Source organism: Rhopilema esculentum, chromosome 11 (genome assembly GCF_057945365.1).
Source record: "Rhopilema esculentum isolate cy_ngs chromosome 11, ASM5794536v1, whole genome shotgun sequence".
NCBI classification, from domain to species: Eukaryota; Metazoa; Cnidaria; class Scyphozoa; order Rhizostomeae; family Rhizostomatidae; genus Rhopilema; species Rhopilema esculentum.
In genome coordinates this window covers 8812974-8838194 of record NC_142825.1, presented here as the reverse complement: position 1 = coordinate 8838194, position 25221 = coordinate 8812974, and the positions used below count along the sequence as shown (strand labels likewise).

The 25221-nt window shown below is 37.6% G+C and overlaps 3 protein-coding genes across 3 annotated transcripts in view; 1 reads left to right on the top strand and 2 right to left on the bottom strand.

Moving 5' to 3' along the window:
- Window positions 1-6250, bottom strand: part of LOC135694086 (integrator complex subunit 5) — a 40424-nt gene extending 34174 nt beyond the window's left edge. Inside the window, exon 1 of the mRNA XM_089111544.1 lies at window positions 935-6250. The gene's annotated coding sequence lies outside the window, so the exon portion shown is untranslated. The remainder of the gene's footprint in view (window positions 1-934) is intronic.
- On the top strand, window positions 761-23264 carry LOC135694096 (complement factor B). The gene is made up of 13 exons (XM_065212767.2): window positions 761-843; window positions 5281-5358; window positions 6250-6444; window positions 8533-8727; window positions 10334-10525; window positions 11197-11376; window positions 12775-12948; window positions 13469-13736; window positions 17086-17333; window positions 18082-18279; window positions 18821-18952; window positions 20450-20567; window positions 22536-23264. The coding sequence occupies exons 2-13, from the start codon at window positions 5295-5297 to the stop codon at window positions 23131-23133; spliced, it is 2562 nt and encodes an 853-aa protein (XP_065068839.2). The 5' UTR covers window positions 761-843; window positions 5281-5294; the 3' UTR covers window positions 23134-23264.
- Window positions 22700-25221, bottom strand: part of LOC135694098 (glycerophosphocholine phosphodiesterase GPCPD1) — a 16172-nt gene continuing 13650 nt past the window's right edge. Inside the window, exon 14 of the mRNA XM_065212773.2 lies at window positions 22700-25149. Within this exon, the coding sequence (XP_065068845.2) occupies window positions 25131-25149 (19 nt within the window). The 3' untranslated portion in view covers window positions 22700-25130. The remainder of the gene's footprint in view (window positions 25150-25221) is intronic.

The following is a 25221-nucleotide window of genomic DNA, read 5'->3' as shown; positions in this document are numbered from 1 at the left end:
CCTCACCGAATTGAAGAAAGTCTGGCGCCCCTTTTTTGGAAGTTTTGCGCCCCTTTTTAAGAATGAGAATCAGGTGAAAAAGTTTCTGAGACTTTACCTCTTGAGAATAGGGTCACGTTGATATTCTAAAATGTGATGTAGGGAGCCTTCTGTCAGTAGTTAGGGTCTGGAATTTTTATATACAGCATACACTCGTCAATCGTCATCAATTTCTGAAAATCTTTCAGCGCTCCCACTACCAACTGCCCCTCCTTCAAATTTGCTCTGGATACGCCCCTGCTCCCCGGCCACAACGCCCCTGGTGTATGTAAAACTTTATATACCGTAAATCCTCGAATTAGCCCACCTGGGGCTTATTTATTTTTGATATTTTTGGATGGGGGCTTATTCAATGGGGGCTTAAAAGACCTTATTTTTTTATAGAAAATTTTTTATAGGAATTTAATTAATTACTACCAAAAGCAGAAATTTGTTGTGATAATTCAAAAAAACGCCATAGGCAACCTCATATGGCAAAAATCATCCAATTGACGTGTCCAATTTGAGAATTTACAGTAGCAGTGGGGGCTTATTCGAGAGGGGGCCTATTGACAATTTGTTGTTCTAGGGTGGGGGCTTTTTCGAGGGGGGGGGGGTTTCGAGGGTGGGGGAGCAATTCGAGGATTTACGGTAACCGTTTAACAGAATTCTATGGCCAAACAGACACCCAAAACCGGAACCAAATCTTGAAGCGGAACTAGCATTATGAGAAAGTCTTCCTGTTTTGCCTTTGTTATACAAAGCTTCCTACTTTCAAGAGTCAAAGGAGCGAATATACTAAAAGCAGATGGTCGTATGGAACAGGTGAGTTGCCTTTCAAGATGGTTGTCTTTTCCCTTGAGTTGTTACTGAGCAATGACTAATCGATTTTCGTAAACTCAATCAGAATACTTACTGCTTCATAAACCGTGCTAGCAAATTTGACAAAGTCTCTGGTGATATCATTAAATTCTCTTCGAGTTTATTCCTTGATGGCAAGCTTTATTGTGTTATTTGATAAAAGCTACAGTTGGGTACAAGCCGCGTCTGTTTGATGTTCCAGATGCAAGAGGAAGAGACAGAACTCAAGTGCATTGTATTTCAAGAATGGCATCAGATTTCGCAAACTTTGCAATATAGTTTCTTTAACGGTTTGGGAAATTGAAACACTCAATGTTTCTTAAACGTTTCTAAATTATCATGCCAGTAATTTCAACAATTTGGTCCTACATCTGATTTTTCATGCTAGAGAGTTTCCAGCAGAACCTTGTTGGGGAGGTTTTATGAAGCTGCAATAAGTGAGACGCGTCAACCTTTCTCGTGTTTTCAAACGCTCGTGACAATTCTGTCAGGGTTGCCAGTTGGGATTTACAAGAGAAGGCCAGACAGGTGACAAAGTCGAGCCAAAATGCACATAAATTAAACAAATTAAACAAACTAAAATAATCCCCAAAAATTCACTGCACAAAGCGAAATATATATTTCCACACATTAGCCTTTTAGATAATTTCCAAACTCAAGCAAAAAATTGAGAAACTTTCTCCTTCAAACAACTGCCTTTGGTAATCGTTAGGTTAGCTGATAATATTTGAAATTTGTTTTTACACTATGTAATATTCCTCTTTCGATTCATAATTTGTTTGTTACTTACGTTTTTAATGTTTAAGGAATGAACTAAAAATGTTTAAAAAGGCCGAAAATGCCAAACTTAAGTAGAAGGCCAAAAACAAGTTTTCCAGGCACTTTAGCTCCGGAAAAGGCCAGAATTGGAAAATTTGGCCTGAAAAAGGCTAATCTGGCACCCCTGGTTAAGAAATGCGTTTCCGTCAAACCTTTTAGATGAATACTTGCCCTGATCTAGCCTGATCACGCTTTTCTACATACAATACGAGAAATCCTCAGGATTCAAGAGTTTCATTATGCGTCTTTAAAAGTCTGGAAATATCAGTGGCGTTTCTAGGGGGCAAGGGGGGCAACGACCCTTCCAGAAATTTTCTTGGCACCTTGCTTGCCCCCACCCCAGCTTTATACAAAAAATACTATTAGAATTTTGATGTTTTCTTCCATAGCTGTTCAATCGTTCTTTGACTATGTTAGGGTAGCTCTCCTCTATTTTGCTCAATGCGATCTTTATTGCATTTATTTTAATAATTGTTAAATATTTAACAAGCTAGAAGCCCTAATAAGCATTTTGGCTTGTAACCGAGGTGAACAAATTAATGAATTTTTTCTTCTTCCTGTAGTTACCAGGAAAATTTCATTCTTGACAATCGTTTAACTCTTTTGACTCTATATTTGTTATATATTATCACTAAGATACCCCTTTTTGGAGTCGGGTGCGCAGGGTAAGCCCAAACCAAGCTTCTCCGCATCCCACTGGGGGTTGGATATGAGACATTACTACTATGGAAAATTTTGCCAATAAACTTTACAAAGCTAGTTAGCCTTTTATTTTTAGAAGAACTGTTCTTCTGATGATATTCTATTGTTCATACATTATTGTTTAACGTGTTCGTAAAATTTGTATTTGGATTGCCATGCATAGGCCCTGAGGACACTCGAGTCATTATTATCATATGTTAAGTATGAATGCAAATATCTAGATCTCAAATCTCATAGATGTGTATCTCATAACTAAGTTTATCGCATGTCCCAAATCCTATCTACGCATGTGCTAACATTAACATAGCGAGGCTAACGTAAAGGAGGCTGTTACATGATAGTTATGTTGCAAGGGGTCGGCACTAGATCATAGTCAGCTAACGTACATGACGTCATATAAACTATGGCAACCTAATGCATGAGTGGTAGTATGACGTCATCGTAATCCAACCATTTGATGAAAAACTTTATTGCAAGCGGCATGAAATTCAATTCCTATGTCAACTGCCAATACCTCAGCTCAGTCAATGTTCTAAACACTAAACTATGGAAAATAGAGACTGACACTGCTTCTAAAAGGGCCTTTAGGCTTGATTACAGCATATTTTGTCGGGGGAACACTCTTTAGTGTTCTTCTGCGGCAAAACCAGTTATCTGAAATTTTAGCAACGGCTTCATACATAATTATCAATCGTAGTTACTTTAACTCAAGCGAAAACTTAAGAGAGAGTTTTCGTAGCTGCACACGCACTAAAACGAGTTCTTTAGATTCAACTGTAAGAAAGTGCTTTAAAACAGGGCGTATTTAATGCTTTAGAGTAGAATAGACATTTTTTCCGTTTTTCTCTGTTTGTATGTGCTATGAATTAAAACCCCTGAAGAAAAAGCTGAATTCCAGCTTTAGCAGAAAATTCCTCGAACGAAGTAAACAGAAAATCTGGCAAACACGCCCCTGTAGATTAAACAAACTACAGAAAGATTTCCTCCGGTCATTTTCTTGCATTCGCCTAAAACATTTAACTGTTCTGTAGGGATGTATGGGCCCTGTTAATGCCGTAGCAAACCACAGGCGAGTTCCGCCATTGCTTCCAGTCTCCGTCACTTAGACTAGTCCTCGGTTTCAAAGATGTATGACGTCATGTACGTTGGCTGACTATGATCTAGCGGCGAATTAGTACTCAAACTTGATGGCAATAATGTGTAAGAAGAGAGACCCCCAGGATAGGCTGTCCGCCGGATTCTGTGAATCTTGAAATTAATTAGCTTGATAACCAGACCCCGATTTAAAAGGAAATAACGCGTTGAAATCACTTTTACTATCAACTAGATTCCTCACATTTAATTTTTCAAGCCGCAAAAACAGAGCACACAACTTGGAACTGCCATCTTCGCATAAAGAAGGAAATGGCGAGGGGCTGCGCATTTCAAAACGCAAAGGAGGAAGGAACTCTTCAATTATGTGCATAAATTTCCAACAAACCTTGGATTTTATTGCATGGAATGGAGGTTCTCCAACACGATTTGGCGCTGTGCTGAACAGACCACTATTTCCTTTGAAATCGGGGTCTGGTTATCAGGCTAGAAATTAATGAGTATTAATACGAAAAATATTCAGGAACAAAGCAATACGACGACGAAAATCCGATGTAATGAGATAAATTTTCAAAAATAAATTAAATAAAACGAATAATAATATTTGGCCCCGGCATACAGGACTTCATCAGAGTAAAAAATCCGGCAAACATGATGACAATACCCCAATTTGGTTGACAATTTTCGCTGATGGCCTGTATGGTATGCGTCCATTTTGCTTGTAGAAATGGCCTGTGTGAAGCATGGCCTTGCGACAACAAATATGAAAATATCGGACAATATAAATTCAAAAATCTGGTACACCATGATTTTAAACTCAAGGCTACTGGAAGAGAAGTGAAGCAACACTTAAAATCTCAAGTATCGAAGTTAAACTGATCACTAACAATCAAGATTTCAAAGACAAATCAATAATTCTGGACCCTAATGATATATATCTCAACGAACGATTTCTTTTTCAACCACCTTTGTCCACTACGGCTTGCCGTAGCTTGTCATACATTCCTTTTCCTAATGTCAGCAGTTTATTACTGAATATGTTCGCTGCCAGAGAATCATAAAATTCCTGGAATCAGAATAAACATGCTCCACCCCCTCATCGCGCCACAATAAATTAACAGCAATATTCAGGAGCCATCAAGACCGAATGATTCACTATTCGCAGCATGCTTGAATATTTTTTACCTTCTAGAATATCCCCAAAATACACTGAGCAATTTGTGTTGTGTCTTTCTATTTTTCATTTCATTTCCCGAATACTATTACGTCCATCCCCTTTCCCCAAGAACAATGTTTCTAGTCTAGAACAATGTCATGCAAGCCGCAAGAAAAAATTGGTCCTCTATCTTTTTCAGCTAAAGTTGACCAACACTATTCCTACGGGCAGAGGGAGTGGCTGAATTTGCCTTTGAAAACTTGCGTCAGTGTTCCAAGACTTTTGGCAGGGTTGTAGACATGTCTCGTGCTGCTATATTTGGTGCATAAAACCGCTTTTGGTTTCCGTCTAGTGTTTGGAAATTTTTCAGAAATGCTTGAGACTATCTAGTCATTTCTGTATTTGATTAGGGTGTGTCATGGGCATGGTAGCTGAAATTTCTTACGATCATCCTCATGCAACCTCTTCTTTTTCTGGCTTTTTAAAAAGTTGTTCCATGTTTGCTTATTATATTCTACTTTTCTTCATTCTTTACTTTAGAATTCCTCTAACATAATATCATTATGACAAAAAGAGAATATATTGCTTTTGTATCAGAATTTTGAATAACTTTTGTCCCATTTTCTTTTCAGGAAGAAAACGAGACATGAAAGGCCTTGCTATATTTTTATTGCTTTTCATGACTGTTGCAATTTCACATTCCGAGAAATGTAAGTGCATGCTTTTTTCAATTGTCTTGGTAGACTGCCAGCATTCTTCGACCCTGCCATTTTCAAATCGTTTGTGACACACAACTTGATTGTATCACATTGGTTAGGAACATATCTTTTATCCTGTCTCTTTAAGGATGTCGGAATCATTTTTAAGAGGCACAGGGACAGGTAGGCATGGTCGCTGGCATTTATCCATTTCTAAGACACTTCTAAAAAAACGGGATATTATTCCAAATGCTCTAACTTCCATTTATTTCTAAAATTCCTAACCATGTCTTCTTAACCTGAACCCTGTCCCTCCACATACATCTTTGGATCCTTTAAGAAAGAGGTTTATTTCTCGTGCCTGTTGACAGTCCCGTTGCTTGGGTTTCTAATTTTGGGATTGTATTTGATGGCCAAAATTATAGCCATATGTATCGTAGGTAAAAAAGATTACAATCAAGTTCAAAAATCAGTCGAAATGGCCTGAGCTTATGAGAAATTTGAGATGAACTTTTGGCAATGTACTACCTTAAATATTGACTTGATGCAATACTATTATAATTTTATCTTCCAATTCGCTACTTAGTATCAATCATTAATACGTAATACATTGATACATAATACATTGGTACGAAATACATTGATACGTGATGCATTAACTATTAATATTATTTGATTGCAGTTTTGAGTAAAAAAACAACTTAAAACTGTCCTGTTCTACGCACCAAAAGACTGTGCAGCTCCGCCTCTACGACATCGAGCACTTTTGTAATTTTCACAGTACATTTACAATTAATGTTATATTGTTGCAGTCTTATATATCAATGCGTTCTGCATATCTTTATGTATTACATGAGTTAATAAAAATCCTTAAATATTACATTACGTATTCTATTTTGCTAGATAAGGAGGTCTGCCCTAAACCAATAATTTCTCGAAACGTCACTGTGAAGTATATCAAATTTCGACCAAATCTGATATCGAAAGTTGGTTCGAGGCTAAAGTTTGATTGTGAAAAAGGCTACACCCTCGTTGGGCGCAAAAAGCTAAAATGCCAGCGTGACGGTAAATGGTCAGCAAGCTTTCCAGTTTGCAGAGGCAAGTATTTTTTAACTTAAATTTTTTAAGTTACGGTTCATCCATAGAATTTTTTATTTGTAGTTAAATCATTGGTGAGGAGAATTATGAGAGGAGAAAAACCAAGACAATCTTTCTACTACACCGTTTCTGTACTTGATGAGAGCAGTGATCAGAGTAGGGATCAGAGCAGTAATCAGAGTAGTGATCAGAGCAGTAATCAGAGTAGTGATCAGAGCAGTAATCAGAGTAATGGTCAGAGTAGTGATGAGAGCAGTGATCAGAGTAGGGATCAGAGTAGTGGTCAGAGTAGTGATGAGAGTAGTGATCAGAGCAGTGATAAGAGCAGTGATCAGAGTAGTGATCAGAGTAGTGATCAGAGTAGTGATGAGAGCAGTGATCAGAGTAGTGATCGAGTAGTGATCAGAGTAGTGATCGAGTAGTGATCAGAGCAGTGATCAGAGTAGTGATCAGAGTAGTGATGAGAGCAGTGATCAGAGTAGTGATGAGAGCAGTGATCAGAGTAGGGATCAGAGCAGTGATCAGAGTAGTGATCAGAGCAGTAATCAGAGTAGTGATGGGAGCAGTGGTCAGAGTAATGATCAGAGTAGTGATCAGAGTAGTGATCAGAGCAGTAATCAGAGTAGTGATCAGAGCAGTGATCAGAGTAGTGATCAGAGTAGTGGTCAGAGTAGTGATCAGAGCAGTGATCAGAGTAGTGATCAGAGCAGTGATCAGAGTAGTGGTCAGAGTAGTGATCAGAGTAGTGATCAGAGTAGTGATCAGAGTAGTGATGAGAGCAGTGATCAGAGTAGGGATCAGAGTAGTGATCAGAGCAGTAATCAGAGTAGTGATCAGAGCAGTGATCAGAGTAGTGATCAGAGTAGTGGTCAGAGTAGTGATCAGAGCAGTGATCAGAGTAGTGATCAGAGCAGTGATCAGAGTAGTGGTCAGAGTAGTGATCAGAGCAGTGATCAGAGTAGTGATCAGAGTAGTGATGAGAGCAGTGATCAGAGTAGGGATCAGAGTAGTGGTCAGAGTAGTGATGAGAGTAGTGATCAGAGCAGTGATAAGAGCAGTGATCAGAGTAGTGATCAGAGTAGTGATCAGAGTAGTGATGAGAGCAGTGATCAGAGTAGTGATCAGAGTAGTGATCAGAGTAGTGATGAGAGCAGTGATCAGAGTAGTGATCGAGTAGTGATCAGAGTAGTGGTCAGAGTAGTGATCAGAGCAGTGATCAGAGTAGTGGTCAGAGTAGTGATCAGAGCAGTGATCAGAGTAGTGATGAGAGCAGTGATCAGAGTAGGGATCAGAGCAGTGATCGAGTAGTGATCAGAGCAGTGATCAGAGTAGTGATCAGAGTAGTGGTCAGAGTAGTGATCAGAGCAGTGATCAGAGCAGTGATCAGAGTAGTGATCGAGTAGTGATCAGAGCAGTGATCAGAGTAGTGATCAGAGTAGTGATGAGAGCAGTGATCAGAGTAGTGATCAGAGTAGTGATCAGAGTAGTGATGAGAGCAGTGATCAGAGTAGTGATCGAGTAGTGATCAGAGTAGTGATCGAGTAGTGATCAGAGCAGTGATCAGAGTAGTGATCAGAGTAGTGATGAGAGCAGTGATCAGAGTAGTGATGAGAGCAGTGATCAGAGTAGGGATCAGAGCAGTGATCAGAGTAGTGATCAGAGCAGTAATCAGAGTAGTGATGGGAGCAGTGGTCAGAGTAATGATCAGAGTAGTGATCAGAGTAGTGATCAGAGCAGTAATCAGAGTAGTGATCAGAGCAGTGATCAGAGTAGTGATCAGAGTAGTGGTCAGAGTAGTGATCAGAGCAGTGATCAGAGTAGTGATGAGAGCAGTGATCAGAGTAGGGATCAGAGCAGTGATCAGAGTAGTGATCAGAGCAGTAATCAGAGTAGTGATGGGAGCAGTGGTCAGAGTAATGATCAGAGTAGTGATCAGAGTAGTGATCAGAGCAGTGATCAGAGTAGTGATCAGAGTAGTGATGAGAGCAGTGATGAGAGTAGTGATCAGAGCAGTGATCAGAGCAGTGATCAGAGTAGTGATCAGAGTAGTAATCCTTAAATATTACATTACGTATTCTATTTTGCTAGATAAGGAGGTCTGCCCTAAACCAATAATTTCTGCAAACGTCACTGTGAAGTATATCAAATTTCAACCAAATCTGAAATCGAAAGTTGGTTCGAAGCTAAAGTTTGATTGTGAAAAAGGCTACACCCTCGTTGGGCACAAAATACTAAAATGCCAGAGTGACGGTAACTGGTCAGAAAATTTCCCAGTTTGCAGAGGCAAGTATTTTTAAACGTCAATTTTTTAAGTTACGGTTCATCCTTAGAATTTTGTATTTGTGGTTACATCATTGGTTAATTATGAGAGGATAAAAACCAAGACAATGTTTCTACTACACCGTTTCTGTACTGATTTAACTTCTTTTCGTTTTTCTTCAATCAAAAATAGCATCAGGAGGCAAACAACCAAAAATGATATCACACAATCCATTAGGGATATTGACTCAATCGTACGATTTAAAAAAGGATCAAGATTTCACCTTTCGAGCTAACAGTAGTCAACCCGACAAGAATCCATGGAAGGTCAGGCAATGTGTTGCAAATCTCTGAGAGCGCCTTAGAAAAATTTTATTGTAATGTGCTTTTTCTTTTTGTATCTCATATCTTGGAAGGATATTGTGTATAGATAAGATAAAATGAAATCAGACTGAAATGTAGGCGAGACGTTTTTTGCGAGGGCGGTCGATAGCGCGCGACAATGATTTGGCGAGGGCGTTGGCGAGGGCGTTGGCGATCGCCCGCGTGAAACGAAATAGCGTGGACTAATGATCAGAGTAATGATCAGAGAAGTGATTGGAGTGGTGATCAGAGTAGTGATTGGAGCAGTGATTGAAGTGTTTATCAGAGTAGTGATCGGAGTAGTGATTGGAGTGGGGATAAGAGAAGTGATCGAAGCAGTGATTGCAGCAGTAATCAGAGTAGTGATTGGAGCAGTAATGACCTGCTTATCAGAGTAGTGATCAGAATAGTGATTGGAATGGTGATCAGATTAGTGATTGGAATGGTGTTAAGGGAGAAGTGATTGGAGCAGTGATTGAAGTGTTTATCAGAGAAGTGATTGGAATGGGGATAAAGTGGAGTGATGATCAGAATAATGATAGGAATATTGATCAGGGTCGTGATCAAAGTAATGATTAGAGCAGTGATCCTGGAAGTGGCTGGATAGGTGAAGTGAGTATTGATGGGACTAGTAATCGGAGTTGTGATCGTAGTTGTGGTGAGAGGAGGGACCAGGCGTAAACTAGCATTTAACAAACTGCGTGGTTTTGTTAGTTCAATTGTGATTTTTCTCATTGATGCCTAAACAGATAATGCCTGAAATAACCCCTGTGAAAAGTCAATTCCAAAGGATTCCACATTTTGTCTGCTTCACTCTCCATTAAAGACTAGAAACTTTCTTAAGCGGACCAAAGAACGTAGAAAAATCGGTTTTTCATAATTTTGAAATTAGATTATGAAGTGTGAAATGATTTTTAAAGTTGTCTTACGTTTGAGAAAAGTTGAATTATGATATTGGTTTGTTTAGCAGTGATCTTCAAGCAGACCTTTCGCATGTCTTTTACTGGCCATATACCAACCACTTTATAACTAATTTCACTAGAGATATTCCATGGTGTTTTTATAATATGTATGCTCCAAATTTAAGTTCAAATTGAAATTTCCCTTTCAATTGGCAGTCAAGTAGATAATGTGTATTTCATATTCTGAGCACAAAATAAAAGACTTTTTAGAACTATTATTTCATATACATTCACATAGCTTTTTTATGTTAGTTTAAACTTTCTCTCAAAGCCTTTACCTATCTAAGTGATAGAATTCTTCATAGCGGTTAGATGCAAAAGACCCATTCAGCTGAAGTCTTTCAGGAATGGTTATTTTACAATCGACAATGAGAAGCTCGAGTTTGGGACTACGATTACATTCTTCTGCAATGAGAACTACGAATTGACAAAAGCAGATGCTATAACTTGCAATGAAAATGGAAAGTGGTTACCAAGAAGACTTCCAAGATGCAGAAGTAGGCAAACATGCGTAAATCGCAATGAATTATTTACTGTCAAGTCCCTTTTTTCCAGCCTTATCTCGTTGTATGTAGCAGGGCTAAAACTGCCTGTATTCAGGAACAACAGTAGCTGCAGATAGTTAGATGCAGGCAGGAAGTGACAATCGACATCAATTGGATTTATAAATTGCTTCTGTCTAGCCATACTACAACAATTGAACTCTAAGTCCCTCTTTATCAGCCTTAACCTACTACCACTTACACACCTACACAGTCCAAGCACCATTTCAGAGTCCAAAAAGTCCTTAACCTTCCTTCGATCAAAATTCTTCCTGCCAAAGCCTTACTCTAATTTTTGAGGCAATCACCGTTGGTTAGGGCGTTGCTAGGGAGTAGCTAGGGCATAACGGGTGGTAGACGTCATAAATCGATTGCCCAAAGTTAAACGTTTTTCCATTATCCAAAGAAAGCCCAAATTTTTCGACGAAATTATTTTTGTTTTGTTGGAGATGTTTACGGAATGTTAACTGATAGCAGAAAGATCGGGAGTGTGTAGTATGTTACAGACTCTGGTCAAGAACATTGAAGAGTTTCACAAGATACCGATAATATATTTTTTTAAAACGTCGAAGATATGCATTCTAACATCAGATTATGCATTATTCAGCATTTCTTAAAATTTTCAGGGTTGAGCTGTGGTAATCCAGGACGCCCTGAAGACGGAAGGAGATTCGGGTCAAATTTTACAGTTGGTGCCAATGTCAGCTACAGATGCAATGGAGGTTATACTCTCGTTGGTTCTGCGATACGAACCTGTCAATCAAATGGTCTCTGGAGTGGCGAGCTCGTAATATGTCTCGATAAAAGTAAGCTATGCACATGTTAAATTCATAATTTTCTCAATAATTAAATTCATAACTAAATTCATAAAATTCATAATTATCAAACTTTTGAAAATGATTTTCTCACCAATAGCATGATGAGAAAACAGAATCCAATCTCAAAAAAGTCTTACAATCGAGTTGATTTGGTGTATTAAAATTGACATAAACAGCAAGACACTCCGGGTTAGACAGAATCAGAGAAACGTTCCGCTTCAATCTGGAGTCAACTGTAGACCTAACAGTATGCGGGAGAAGCAATCAGGACTTGTAAGAAGGACTACTTTAAAAAGTAGTGGTAAACAACCTAGGGGAAAATAAACATGGAATAAAGGAAGAGCAAAAAAATTAATGGAGGAGAAAGAGAGTGAGAACTGAGTCATGGAAATGGAGACTGTTTGGGATTAAGCGAAGATAACTCCCTGTTTAAAATAAGACTTTCATAAATCAGCAAGTTAAAGGAGTTATCTGTTTCCGAGAGAATAAAAAAGTTTTCAAAAGTCGATACAAGTCCAGTTCTATAAATATGCTCATGAAATTTCATTGACCGAAAAATAGATATAGGAACCCAGTGTAAAATCAATAAAATCAAATTCGAAAACCTCTTAAGCAACAGTGAGTTTTGAAATTTCCCAAACCGGTAAACTTTAATGAGTTTATTTCATGGTAATCTGTTACATGTTTCTGTTCTCTCCGTCCTATTCTCTAGCAGCCCTCCTTTCAACACATTTGAAAATATCTCGACTGAAATGCAAGTATCAAACGAAAAGCTCCTTGACAAAATATCCCATCTGCAACGCAGTGACCCAAGTGGTGTAACGCACGGTGTACCTTTAAGCACAAAACTAAGGGCCCCAAACATTTGGGCCCTGAAGGGGCCCCAAAGAAGATTCTCAGAAGAAATTGTTTTTGGATGAAAGAATATGTTTCTCACAGCAGCATTGAAATGAGCAAGACTAGATATGACTCGCGTGCAACCACAAAATAATGATGTAAGATACAGCATGGCAATAAGGTTTGCCCCTAATGCACATCTATACCGTTACAAGGATATCAAAGACATCTAAAATCTAATTGACTTCCTAAATGAAACTCCTTTTCCCCTTATTCTTCTTTTATCAATTATCTTACTGTTCTGTTCTGTTCAATTCAAACTAAAATCTATACATGTTATTAAGTACGTCAAACAGGGCACATGACTCGATAGATCATCGACAGTTTTTCGTGTGTCCTTCAGCATTGTAAATTACCAATTGGTTTTCTGATCTTCTTATTGTTCTAAGCTTAAATTTCTAGTAGTTGTATTTTAAATCAGTATATTGTAGCTAATTTGTTTCCTTGCTGAAAAGATTTTTGAGTTTTGAAACACTAACATTCCTGCAGAGAGTCACTGCCCAAATCCTGGTGTACCAGCAAATGGAAGACGAATAGGCAAAAGTTTCGAAAAGGGAGACGTCGTTGTGTATGAATGTTTACCCGGATTCACACTGATTGGCGACAAAAGCCATAATTGCACACTGCACGGGAACTGGACAGGGAATAGGCCCTTCTGTGAAGGTAATCAACTGCAGAAAAACAATTCCTCGAACAAAATTTTGAAACACCTAACCCCCCCCCCCCCCCCCCCAAAAAAAAGTATTTTTCCTCTCGTTACTGCCCTAGCTAGCTGAGCTGTTTTGTATCAATTGTATAACTGAATAGGTATGTCGGTTTTTCACTTGAATTGAATGTTTTATTGAAGATGAATATTATGGTTTAGAAAAATGACAAAATATATTTGATGCCATGTTGCTGAAATATGTCCTCGCTGAGATCTAGCCACCTGAAAGGGGTGATGAAGAAGTGAAAATCTTCCATCGAATAAGCATTAATTCGTCATTGCATCTCAGCCCGAGTAGCAGCAATTGTGGGGCAGCCTTCTTTGTTTGACTGAAGTTGTGGGACAGCTCACTTGTAGAGAATTTTCACTTTTTTATAGCACAATAATTACCAGGTATTGCAAGGAACTTGTCAGCTAATTGTGGCTAAAATCAATATTCTTTATTGCCGTATACATTTGAGATGTCTTTTTCTCTAGACGACAATAAGGTAACGATTCCACCGATCGAAGAAACCGCTTTGTTATTCTCAAACGATTTGATCAAGCCGCTGGCAAAAAAAACTTGCCAAACTGACGAGAATGGAAAATGCATTAAGAGTAGAGGCCGTTCCCTGTCGCTGAATAACCCAGACGGGCTTGATCTCATATTTCTGATCGACTCTTCAAGCAGTATTGGTCAAAAAAACTTTGATCTTACACTGGAGTTTATCTGCGAAATTATCGTGAAATTTGGAGTGGATTATGGGTAAGACAATTCGAAAATTTTTCATCAAATGACTAGCAACAAAGGTGGAGACACGGGGAAATTGAGGGGGACAATTCCCCCTATTTTTATAAAGATTTAGACTTTATGTTATTGATATGTAGCATTTTATTGTTGTTTTTATTGCAATTTTGCGCACGTAAAATTTCCAACCTCTAAACTCTGATTTGAAGCTATATATAATAACGCTCAATGCTAACGGCACAGTAAAGACGTTCCTTTGAAGAAAGGGTTGTTTTTCATGAGAAAAATGCCCATCCGGGAGATAAAATTAGGGCGTGGTTCAAAATAAAAATTTCAAGAGCTTGATTGCTTTCTTGATTGCATCACTTGAAATTTTTATAGACGGGGATCCATCTAATGATTATGGGTAAGAATTTTCATTGTGATCTAATACTTTTGGTACCTAATTTAACAATATAAATCCTTGATACTTTAGCGTTCAACCAACTCGCAAAAATCAAAACATGAATAAAAGAGAAACTATTTTTCACCAGATGCTAAACTGAATGCATCATTTAGATCTGCAAATTATTGCGGATCTCTCCTGTAAGGTCTGATGTCATGAAACAGATGTTGTTTTAACCGACACTTTAAGAAAACGGTTGTGCTCTTGGTACCGCAAAATTTGAAAATAGAATGGAAAAGCCGAAGCATGTTCTACTAAAGTACTTTTCGTCAGACACTCATCAGAGTATTTTTACATAAGAAAATAGTCTGAGTTACTGTGACTATAAGTTTCTTATGTGCTCAGCAAAAGATATTGCGTTCCTAAGTGTTTGTGAATATTGTACATAAGTCAGACAGGCACCCATGTTGCACGAGGAAAGTTCTTTTATCTTAAACTCCTTTTCATTACCTCATCATCTCAGCCCGTCATGCCACTGCTGGCAGATGGCCTCAACGAATGACTCCACTTATGCCTGATGCATCCACCTCTTTCCTGATTTCTTTTCGATGTCGTCTCTCCATCTGCGTTTTGGCCTTCCTCTGGTTCTTTTTACATCTCTCGGCGTCCATTCAGTTGTTTTTCTAGCCCATTTGTTGGTGTTTATACAAAGTGTCCAGCTCATTGACCTTTGCTCCTTTCAATTTTCTAAAGTATGTTTACAACTTTGGTTTCCAGAAAATAAAAAATCCTGCCAATATATTTAGCCCGCCACAGACTGGGTCCTGGAGGGAGGAAGGGCCTCAAAAGCGATATTCCTGCAAATCTTATTATGAAAGGTTTGTAAAGGAGTCATAATTTGTTTTCCGATCAGGTTGTCGAAATGGAGCCAAAAGCTACTCCTCCGCAAAGTCATAAAAGTACGGCCATCCAGACTGTTGTGTTGCTCAAGTGATGGGAACATGGTTATGCGGAAGGCTCGGGCAAACTCGTCCGTGCTCGAGAAATGTTCGGTGGCTAACTGTGACGCTCAATAACTCGAAAACTGTGTTGAACATTAAAAAAATAATTATGTATCAGGTATTTATGCTCGATATGCTTTCATTTGAGGTCAAGTTAATTTTGCGTGTCAGTTCACCTTTAATTGTGTTGTATTCTCTCAGATCTTCCCTCATTTCTGTCCAGATCTCTGCTTGACATTACTCTTCGTTTCTTCAAAAGTTCTTTGATATCTGCTTTTAATTTGTCATTCTTATTCCTTTTGTTATTTCCAGCAACCTCAAATGCGCATTTTTTTAAAAAATTTCAGTAAAGTTGTTAGCCATCTCATCTATCCCTCCTTCATCATACAGTGCCTCAAACCGGTTTTTTAGCTTCAGTTGAAACTCATCTTCTAATTGCATCAGTGTTTGTTTGTTAACTTTAGTTTTTTCTGGCCTTTCCATTTTCAATCTTTCAAATTTAACATTTATCTTTATGGTACTCCTCACCATTCTGTGGTCACTTCCTACTTTTACTTGTTGTATTACTTCTACATTTTGGACTTTCTTTATTGTCAGTAGATAGTCAGTTTCGTACTTAGTTGTTCCATTGGGGCTCTTTCGTGTTCGTTTTTTGTTTTCTTTTTTCTTGAAGAAGGCGTTAGCTATCGATAGGTTCTTTGATGTAGTAAACTGTACAAGTCTCGTTCCGCATTCAATTCTTGTTCCGAAACCAAATTGTCCGACACTAATTCCGTCATTCTGCAGAAGTTGACCAACTTTTTGCATCGATGTCACCCATTAAGATCTTAAAGCGACTTTTATTCTTTTCCATCGTTCTTGCAATGTCTTCATACAATCCTTCAACTTTGTCATCTGCGTGGCTACATGTTGGTGCATATACTTGTACCACTTGCAGTTGGTACTTGTTATTCACTTTCAGCGTGAGTGACGCTACCCTGTTGCTCTCATTTTCATATTGGACAACTCGGTCTTTGATCTTTTTATTGACCAGGAAACCAGCGCCTCCAATAGAACTCTCATCTCCTATTGTATGCAGAACATGCCCACTTGGTAGTTCCTCTAGTTGCTTTCCTTTCTTCTTGTTTCTGCAAGTCCAATTTGAGGTTTGCCAGCTCTTGCTCAAGTTCTTTCTCTTTTTCTTGATCTTTCGAATATTTTTACATTGTGAGTGCGGATGTAAAGGGGGTGTGTTGAGGAAACCCGGGGATTCTTAGCACCCTCTGCCTTTCGGCCACTGGGGACTTAGGGCCTTTTTTTCATTAATGTTTTCATGGCATGAGGATGAACCATGCATGACTCACTACGATGGTTCAGTGCGGATTGGTGAGTTGGGGGTAGTATTTTTATCGAGACATCATCTCTAGCCTTGAACCAATACCTTAAGCCCTTGAGCCTGTAAAGCAACAGATGGATTTGGACTATGGGTTTCCTTTTCTTAGTCTTTGTTTGAAGAGGCACACCCTGCAAGGCAGCAGGAGATTTGGGGTCAAAGTTACCTTTTCCTATCAGCGTGTGCTGGCTGGGCTAGGTACCACGGGATAAACCACAGAAGACGGATGTACCAAAGAGAACCAGTTCTACCAGAAGGAGCGCGTCCTTTCGCCAGAAGGGCCCTTTCTAGGGTCTAGTGCCACCTCACTGTCTTCTGTGAAGCAGTTAGTGTCATACTTTCATTACCTGAATTTACTAAATCATATTTGTATACTATGGCAAAAAGGCCTTTTAAATTCAGTAATTAACTAGTTTAGAAATAAAATTTTCCAAGAATATTATCAAATCTTTGAGTATAGAAACAGTACAGTATCTCAAGTTTTGTGAGTTAGTCATTAAAAATAAAAATAAAATAAAATAAAACAAACTGAAGAGAACAGCAAGCTTTCAAACCCTTTCAAAGTTGGTTACCTAATCGAGAGCTTTAAAATGCCATTTATTTTTTCAGAAAGGGGGGTACAAGGGTAGCAGCAGTGACATTCAGTACAAAAGCGTATCTGGTGTACAATCTCGGCGATGCTAGCGTCGATACTGCAACTAGAGCTTGTGAAATAACTAGAAATATAAAGTACCGAGGAGGAGGGACTGGGATAGCAGTGGGGATGGACTTGGTGAGGACAAACATTTTGAGCGAAAAAGAACGAAACAGGAAACGAGCGCTGATTTTGATCACTGATGGAACCCATAACTTTGGAGGTATAAACCAGCTATATTCAATACTTTTAAGACGTAACAAAGCTGTCACATTGTTATATTTATTCCTGCAAGGACATACATTTAAGGGTTTGATATAATCATATTCAGTACAACAAAGACGTACTGAAATCACTTTTTGGAAAGAGTTCATTCCTTGGTAGCTCTTCATATTTACTGGGTGTTTACATAAAACTACCTTAAACCTTTAATCAGACAAGCTACGGATTATTTCTTTGTTTTTTAATTTTCTTACTAATTTCGGGTATAAGAAAATATCTTATTTTTCAATATATTACTTTCAAAGTGCCAAAAAGCTATTTTTTAGAAACATAACATGGCATAATCACTGGGAAGGAGTTGTTCCTCGCCTCCTCAACTATTCGAGGTTTAGCGGTAGCCGATTGGCCAAAACTAATCAAACACATCATTCTTACCCATGCCACTTATTTGGTAACATAGGCAAGGTTTCCACTTTTTTGTATAATTTTTGAATTATGAAATACCGGTCCATTACTTTTAACCACAGAAAGTTTTGACAGTGAATTCATGTTGCAAACAGGAATTCTCCTTGCAAATATGAATTTTCCTGACATGATTAACATGGTAAATTTTTAAGGGGGGGGGGGGTGTTGCTTTTTTAAAGGCAGGTTTCTACAACTACCTCAGGTTCCCAAACCTCAAGAAGCATATGTTTTTCAATGGTTTACATGTAAACATCGAAGAAAAGCTCATATTTTTCTATTTCAAGGAAGTCCAATTGATATTGCTAGAAAACTTAAGAGTGAGCAAAACGTGGAGATCTACACAATAGGAGTAGGAAAGAAGATCAAGCGAAGTGAATTGAAAAATATTGCCTCGAGGTCAAAGAAAACAGGAAGAAAACTCATATTTCAGCTTAAATCTGAGGAGGATTTCCAAACTTTGCTCCATAAGATTATTCGAACAGGTACTGGTTGACTTTCCATTTTCTTGAGCATAGAATAAATCTAAGCTGTATTCTAAAAATTGAAGCATACCTCTGCCACGGAAGAACGCTAGATAAATTATAAAAAAATCAATGTCCAATCACAGATCGATGCTTGAATCACGCTCTAATCATGCTCCAATCACTTGTCGATGCTTGAACCACTACATTTGCCAAGTTAATACTGAGCAAATTTCATCAACGATTTGTTATTGATGCTCTGTTTTTATTGAATATCGACCATGTTCATTAAAATATTTGAAAGATATTTTTGCTAAGTTTTTGCAGTTTTTTGTAATGGTCGTTCAATTATTGAAATGTCGACTAACATACTGAATTTTGAAAACATTTTAGTAAACACAACACAAGGGTAGCAAAAAACATTTTAACCGCAATAGCAGCAGCCCTTTCTTTAATATTCGTACTGTTATTAGTATTCATGTCATTTGTATTAAGTTTTTATTAAACTCAAAACTTTATGTTAAAATCTTCAAATCTTATATTATCTTATATCTTAAATTAGATTACAGCTTATGCGGGATAGGCCCATCGCTTTCTACTGGTCGAGGAAGGGTGTCACAGGGGAAAGATGCTGATGACAGTGGATGGCCATGGCAGGTTGCAATTTACCGGTCAAATGTAAAAGCAGATGCTTGTAAGTTTTCAAATCATATTCCTTGCGTTCAGGGACGGTTTTACGGGGGGTGTGTGGCGGATGCAATTGTCTACTATCAGCATATGACAGATAAACTAAATTAAATAATAAATTAAAAGTGATCGAAAATTCTAAGCTAGGAAAGGTATACATTGATGGCAAACTTTTAAAAAATGGAGACAAAAATAATTGAGATAAAGAAACCATTTTCAATCCCAGTTTTACGAATCGAATCCATTTGATAGGTCAATCGTAACTCCAATCTTGGACATAACTGATGAGACAAACCCCTAAACACGTGCCAGGTAGGATGCATGCATAGTCAAGCCTAGTTACAATCGTTTCTATGATAAAATGTCATCATTTAAGATGTCAATCAAGTCCAATGAGAGCTGGGTAAGATAATAAATCGTTAAACTTGAAGAAAATTATGCGAAACTTAAACTAGAAAGTGCACACGAATACTGTGAGTTGTTCCTGCAGGAGGGGACCAACAATGCCTGCCAAAAGTCTTGGAACACTGACATCGATTTCCAAGGTCAAACCCAATCATCCCCCCTCCCCCACGGAACAATGTTGGTTTACTATCAAACGGGTTAGGATTTTAGGAAGCACTTTCTTTTGCGCTTCTTTTATGATATTTCTCTAAATCATCAACATTGTTTGAGGGGGAAGGGGACGGAAGTAGCAATTTTTTTCATGAAAGGAATGACAGAAATCAAATGCAGCGTAAATTGGTGGGTGTTCCAAGTACTTTTGGCAGGCATTGAAGTCCTCACAGTTTCTCCATTAAATCTCTGTACCGATAGCTCGTTCTAAGAGCTTTTTCGGTTGTTTCAAGTTCACTCCATTCACCAGTATGTATGTTAGCTCCGTTAAGAAACATATAAGAAACATTATTTGCCATTTATATACATGCCATAAACATGTATGTCAGAACATTCAACATATTTTAAGAATGTTTATCACAGGGGGTATGAATTACTCGAAAACAGCAATTTGAAGAAACCTTGATTTGAAGTTAAAATCTAATGCTTGAGCACTGGGCTGGATGAATTCATGTAATTAGGCAATGTTTGTAAAATTCATTTGAATAGTCGTCTGCAACTTGTTTTTTCAGGCTTGAAAACATGAGCGTTGTTGTTGTGACACGCTACAGCCTGAAGGACTGCACCCATTTTAAGGATAATAGTAGGTCTTTTCTTAAGAGATCCAACATACTTGAAAGAAGCTTCCAAAAAAGCTGTTTTCAAGAAAACAGACTATGGAAAACGTTTAAGAATAAAAATACACAAAATTTCGAATACTTTTTATGTCCATTCGAGCAGTGATTAGTCACCAGTAAATGCCGTATCTATACGTAAACATATACCCGTGTCATCTTTTTCACTCAATTTCTCTCCCCAGTCTCTTTATGCAAACTAAGCGTGCTGATATCGAAAACAACTCAATTGTTTTCAACCGTATTTGACCTCCAATAAAAACCTTTTTACGCAGATAGTCTGATATGTGGCGGATCAATCATAGACAAAACAGCAATTCTGACAGCTGCCCATTGCTTAGAATACGACAGCAGAAGAAGTATAAACTTTACAGTAGTTAGGGACCCACACAGGTAAGCTAATCAAATATCTTCAACGAAAACCACCAAGGAGAGTATAATTTACCTTCGTCATAGGCCTGTAGTAAGAGAGAGCTACTGCAGAATAGCTCTGCCCTAAAAGAAATTCTATAAGAGTCTACCAATGTATTTTATTAAATCATTCATACACTTTCAATATAAACGAGTAAAAGCTCACACTTAGTTAAAAAAGTGAACATCTTTTCATTCCATTGGTTTTTAGTTATTCAAGAATGGTAACCCATTCAGCAATGCTGGTTTACAAGGGGCCATTCAACCTCTTGCTTTCAATCTGCCCAAAATGTTACCGTACGTCTTTTAAACAGCTTTGCACAGGGTAACACTGTGGCTTGAAACTAGGTTTATTTGAATCAATGCAGTGTCTTTCCATGATAAAACCGTGCAGTTTCGAAATTCTATAAAACTGAACAGGGTTTTTATACCTTTTTAATCCAAAAATAGAAGTAAACAAAACCTTTGTCAAAAAACCATAACAATGATTTGGACTTGGGAAATTAAGACTTGGGATGGAGCCCATTACCTTCTACAGTTTGTAAATAGACTTTCGATTCCTTTTATTGATAATTGATATATATTCATTTACGTTTATACTATATAGATGGTGTATATCAGTTTTTAAAGAACCATGAAATTGCCAACTGTCAATAAATTGATGATGATGATGAATATATAAATCATAAAAAGGTAATGCCTGAATTTTACAGTGCAAAGCAGTTTTGCAAACACATTCATGTTAAAAAACATCAGGCTCACAAATATTATTTGATTTTTTTTATTTTTCATCTGACTATATTTTGAAAACCAAAAGGCAATACGATTTCTTCACTCCTTCGAGTTTCAAAATTTTTGGTCAACTTCCTTAATTTTTTTTGTTTCTACATTCTTTCTCCGGATGATATATCACATAGACATCTTCAGGATCGGTTCCTTTTTACCGTGACGTGCAGGACATGACATGACATGACATGACATGACATGACATGACATGACATGACATGACATGACATGACATGACATGACATGACATGACATGACATGACATGACATGACATAACATGACAAATGACATGACAAATGACATATGACATGACCTGATATGACTTGGCATGACTTGAAACGACTGAGATAAAGCCTTTTTGAAATGTCAGTCCCCAGTGTCAGGAGAACATCAAGGCTCCACGGCCACTGGCCGGAGAAAGAATGTAGAAACAAAAAAAATTAAGGAAGTTGACCAAAAATTTTTAAACTCGAAGGAGTGAAGAAATCGTATTGCCTTTTGGTTTTCAAAATACAGTCAGATGAAAAATTAAAAAAATCAAATAATATTTGTGAGCCTGATGTTTTTTAACATGAATGTGTTTGCAAAACTGCTTTGCACTGTAAAATTCAGGCATTACCTTTTTATGATTTATATATTCATCATCATCATCAATTTATTTACAGTTGGCAATTTCATGGTTCTTTAAAAACTGATATACACCATCTATATAGTATAAACGTAAATGGATGTATATCAATTATCAATAAAAGGAATTGAAAGTCTATTTACAAACTGTAGAAGGTAATGGGCTCCATCCCAAGTCTTAATTTCCTTTTTAAAAGCTGCAATAGACTCTAGGTTCTTTGTATTATCATTGAGGGTATTTCAACGCGCATTTGTATTTAATTGATATAAGCACGTAATTTTACATCTTTCTCGAAAATATCGATAATCGAAAACAAGCTACAATTTTCTAAAAATGTTTTGGAAAAATAGAGTTGCAAGGAGAGCGGATCAAGGCTAGTTGAGTACCCGCGATATCCTGACCATGCCCATTTTAAACCAATTAAAAATGAGGAAGGTTGTAAATGAAGATTTCTGGGCAGGAGGAGTGTTGACAACTTTTCTGGACATTGTCAGTCCCAATGCTTAATAGATAAAACAATTTTCTGTTTTTGTAGATATAGAGTTGTGGTTGGACATACAGAAATTAAGCTCAAAGACAAGGATTGGGTTACGAAAAATGGCTTGGTCATCAAAAATATATACGCACATCCTCTGTTCGAATTTGGGAAAAAACATTACCACAACTACAACGACGACATTGCTATTTTTCAGCTGAGAGAGCCCGTGCGTTTTTCCAGAAAAATTAGGTCTATCTGCCTGCCCAAGCCTTCGGATCACTTAGAGGACGGACTTGAAAGAAATGCAAGACAGCTTGGATATGTTACTGGCTGGGGACTTGTCAATAGCAATAAGGATCGGGAAGAAAAGCTCCAGTTTGCAGATTTATACGTGAATTCCAACGAAACATGCAAAGATGAACATTTCGTCAAAGAAAAAATGTTTTGCGTTGGAAACAAAGACGGAAAAGATGCATGCCGAGGAGATAGTGGAGGCCCGTTTTCGATGTACTTTCATTCAGAGAGAGTTTACAAGCTTGTTGGAATGGTCAGTTGGGGAGATCCCGAATGTGGCGGAACAGATTTACATGGATATCTGACTCGAGTGACCAATTACCTAAGCTGGATAAAAGAAGTGTTAAAAGAATTTACCTAAAAAAATTTGGTATCTCAAAATGTAAACTTATATGTCATCACTTTTGAACGTTCAAACTTTTTTATTTTTTGACTGAATTTTTGACAGATGTACTCATTATAATTTCTAGCAAATACCATTAATAATCATTACATTTTCGTCTTCCTTTATCCCAGTGTTTTTCAAGCTTTTTTGAACCACATGACACTTTTTGATAGAAAAATTCACGAGGAACGCCGCCAACAGGCAGTGTTGAAAAATGAAACTACTGTCTGTATTCACAATATGAAGTCGTTCTTATCGGAGTGTCTTGAATAGAAAGCAAACGAACACGAATAAAAATTATAATAAAATAAAATATTTCTATTCACTCCGTGTGAAGCCTTGAAACCGTTCTGATGAACACAGAGTTAGCAGATGTCCTGGCAGGAGTGATTTCTTTCAACCTCTAGACTCAGGGGTTCTTAATTATTTTAAGTGCCGGGTCAGAAAAACATATAGATTTTTTTCGAGGGCCAATTAGTTTTCAACTTTTACATACCTTGTGTTGGCTTCTCAAAATGAAACTCTGATCTCATTTTTACCAGGCTATGCTAGTGATAAGATAGACAGGCCTTTTATTTCGTGCCTGCCTATTTTCGCATAAACCCAAAAAATAGTTTTCACAAAGGTTTGTAGCTTGAGTCAGAAGTCAGAAGTGAGTCAGAAGTAAGTCAGAAGATCGTTCTATGCTATTTTTAGGCTAGAAGCGCCTGAAGTCAGGTCGAGGGACTACAGCGTATTTTAAAGAAAGGCCAAAATCTTATGTTTGTGGATGTCTTTAGTCAAGGCCGCCACCATGGTTGGCGGCAAGAAAAATTTTAGGTTATATTAATCTAGGAATGGCCAGAAACAAGTTGAAATATTAATAAGTTGAAATAAATAATAAAATAAGTTATAATAAAACAAGTTAAAATAAGTTAAAATAAGTTATAAAATAAGTTGAAATGATAAAAATAAGTTGAAGTATTCCCGTTAAAATAGATTTTAACGGGAGAAAATTCAAGGCAATATTCTTAAAGTTTTCTTAACTAGGTTCCATAGTTTCATCTGTTGAAATGAAAGGAAACGCTATAAAACGATAAAATGATTAAATAAAGCATTTCCTATTTCGGTACTCCCTTCTGGACTAATAACTGTCCATGGAACGCATCTAATATTTACTACAGAGAAAAAAATATGAGAGGGGACAAAAGAAAACTTAAGATAAATCGAATTCCAAATTTTGAAAATGTCGGCAAAAAATATTTTCGAGGTAAAAAGCATTCGGCGGGCCGGATGAAATTTTGCTGCAGGCCGGAGTTTAAGAATGGCTGCTTTAGGTGAAATGCAATCGGGTCAAGATGAAATGTGACCAATCAGGTGAAATGTGAGAATTTTCCACGGGGAACCAGACAATATCTCACGGCACAGTGGTTGAAAAACACTGCTTTATCCGACTACAGAAATACGTAATAAATGACATGAGGTTTGACTAATGCATCACTCGGTCGAATAGTTGAAGTCCATCAAGGACTCTGGTCTTTTTCCAGGCCCGGCAGACGACAGTATTCTTCCGAATGGAATACACAATGTTGGACTGTATTTCAATTTTAACGGTATATAAAAAAGTCAGATAGTCAAATGGTGTCCTTTTCATTTGTTTAGCCCCCGTCAAAAAACCGATCTGGCGGTGATGTTTAAATACTTTTTGATGACGTCACACTCCGGTACTCTATTACAAATGAGCTGGTTTGAAAAAGAAATAGCGAATAATTCCTGGAAATCTCTTTTTGTTTTCTATGAGAACATGAAATTGATCCTTAAAGGATAAATTAAATTCTGTTTTAACACTGCCACATTAATCAACAATATTCTTTGGTATAAGGCCTTTCAAACTAAGTTGGCAACGCAACTAATCATGCAAATGTTATCGTACAGCAATCGGTTCACAAGAGCCATTTTATGAACAAACCTTGCTGTTACTTTGGCTGGCACAGCTACTTCAGTTCATCCAGCCTTTAAAAGTAATTGAAAAAACTGAGATGAGAGAAAGCACTATAAAAAGTAAGAAAGAAGGACAATGATTCA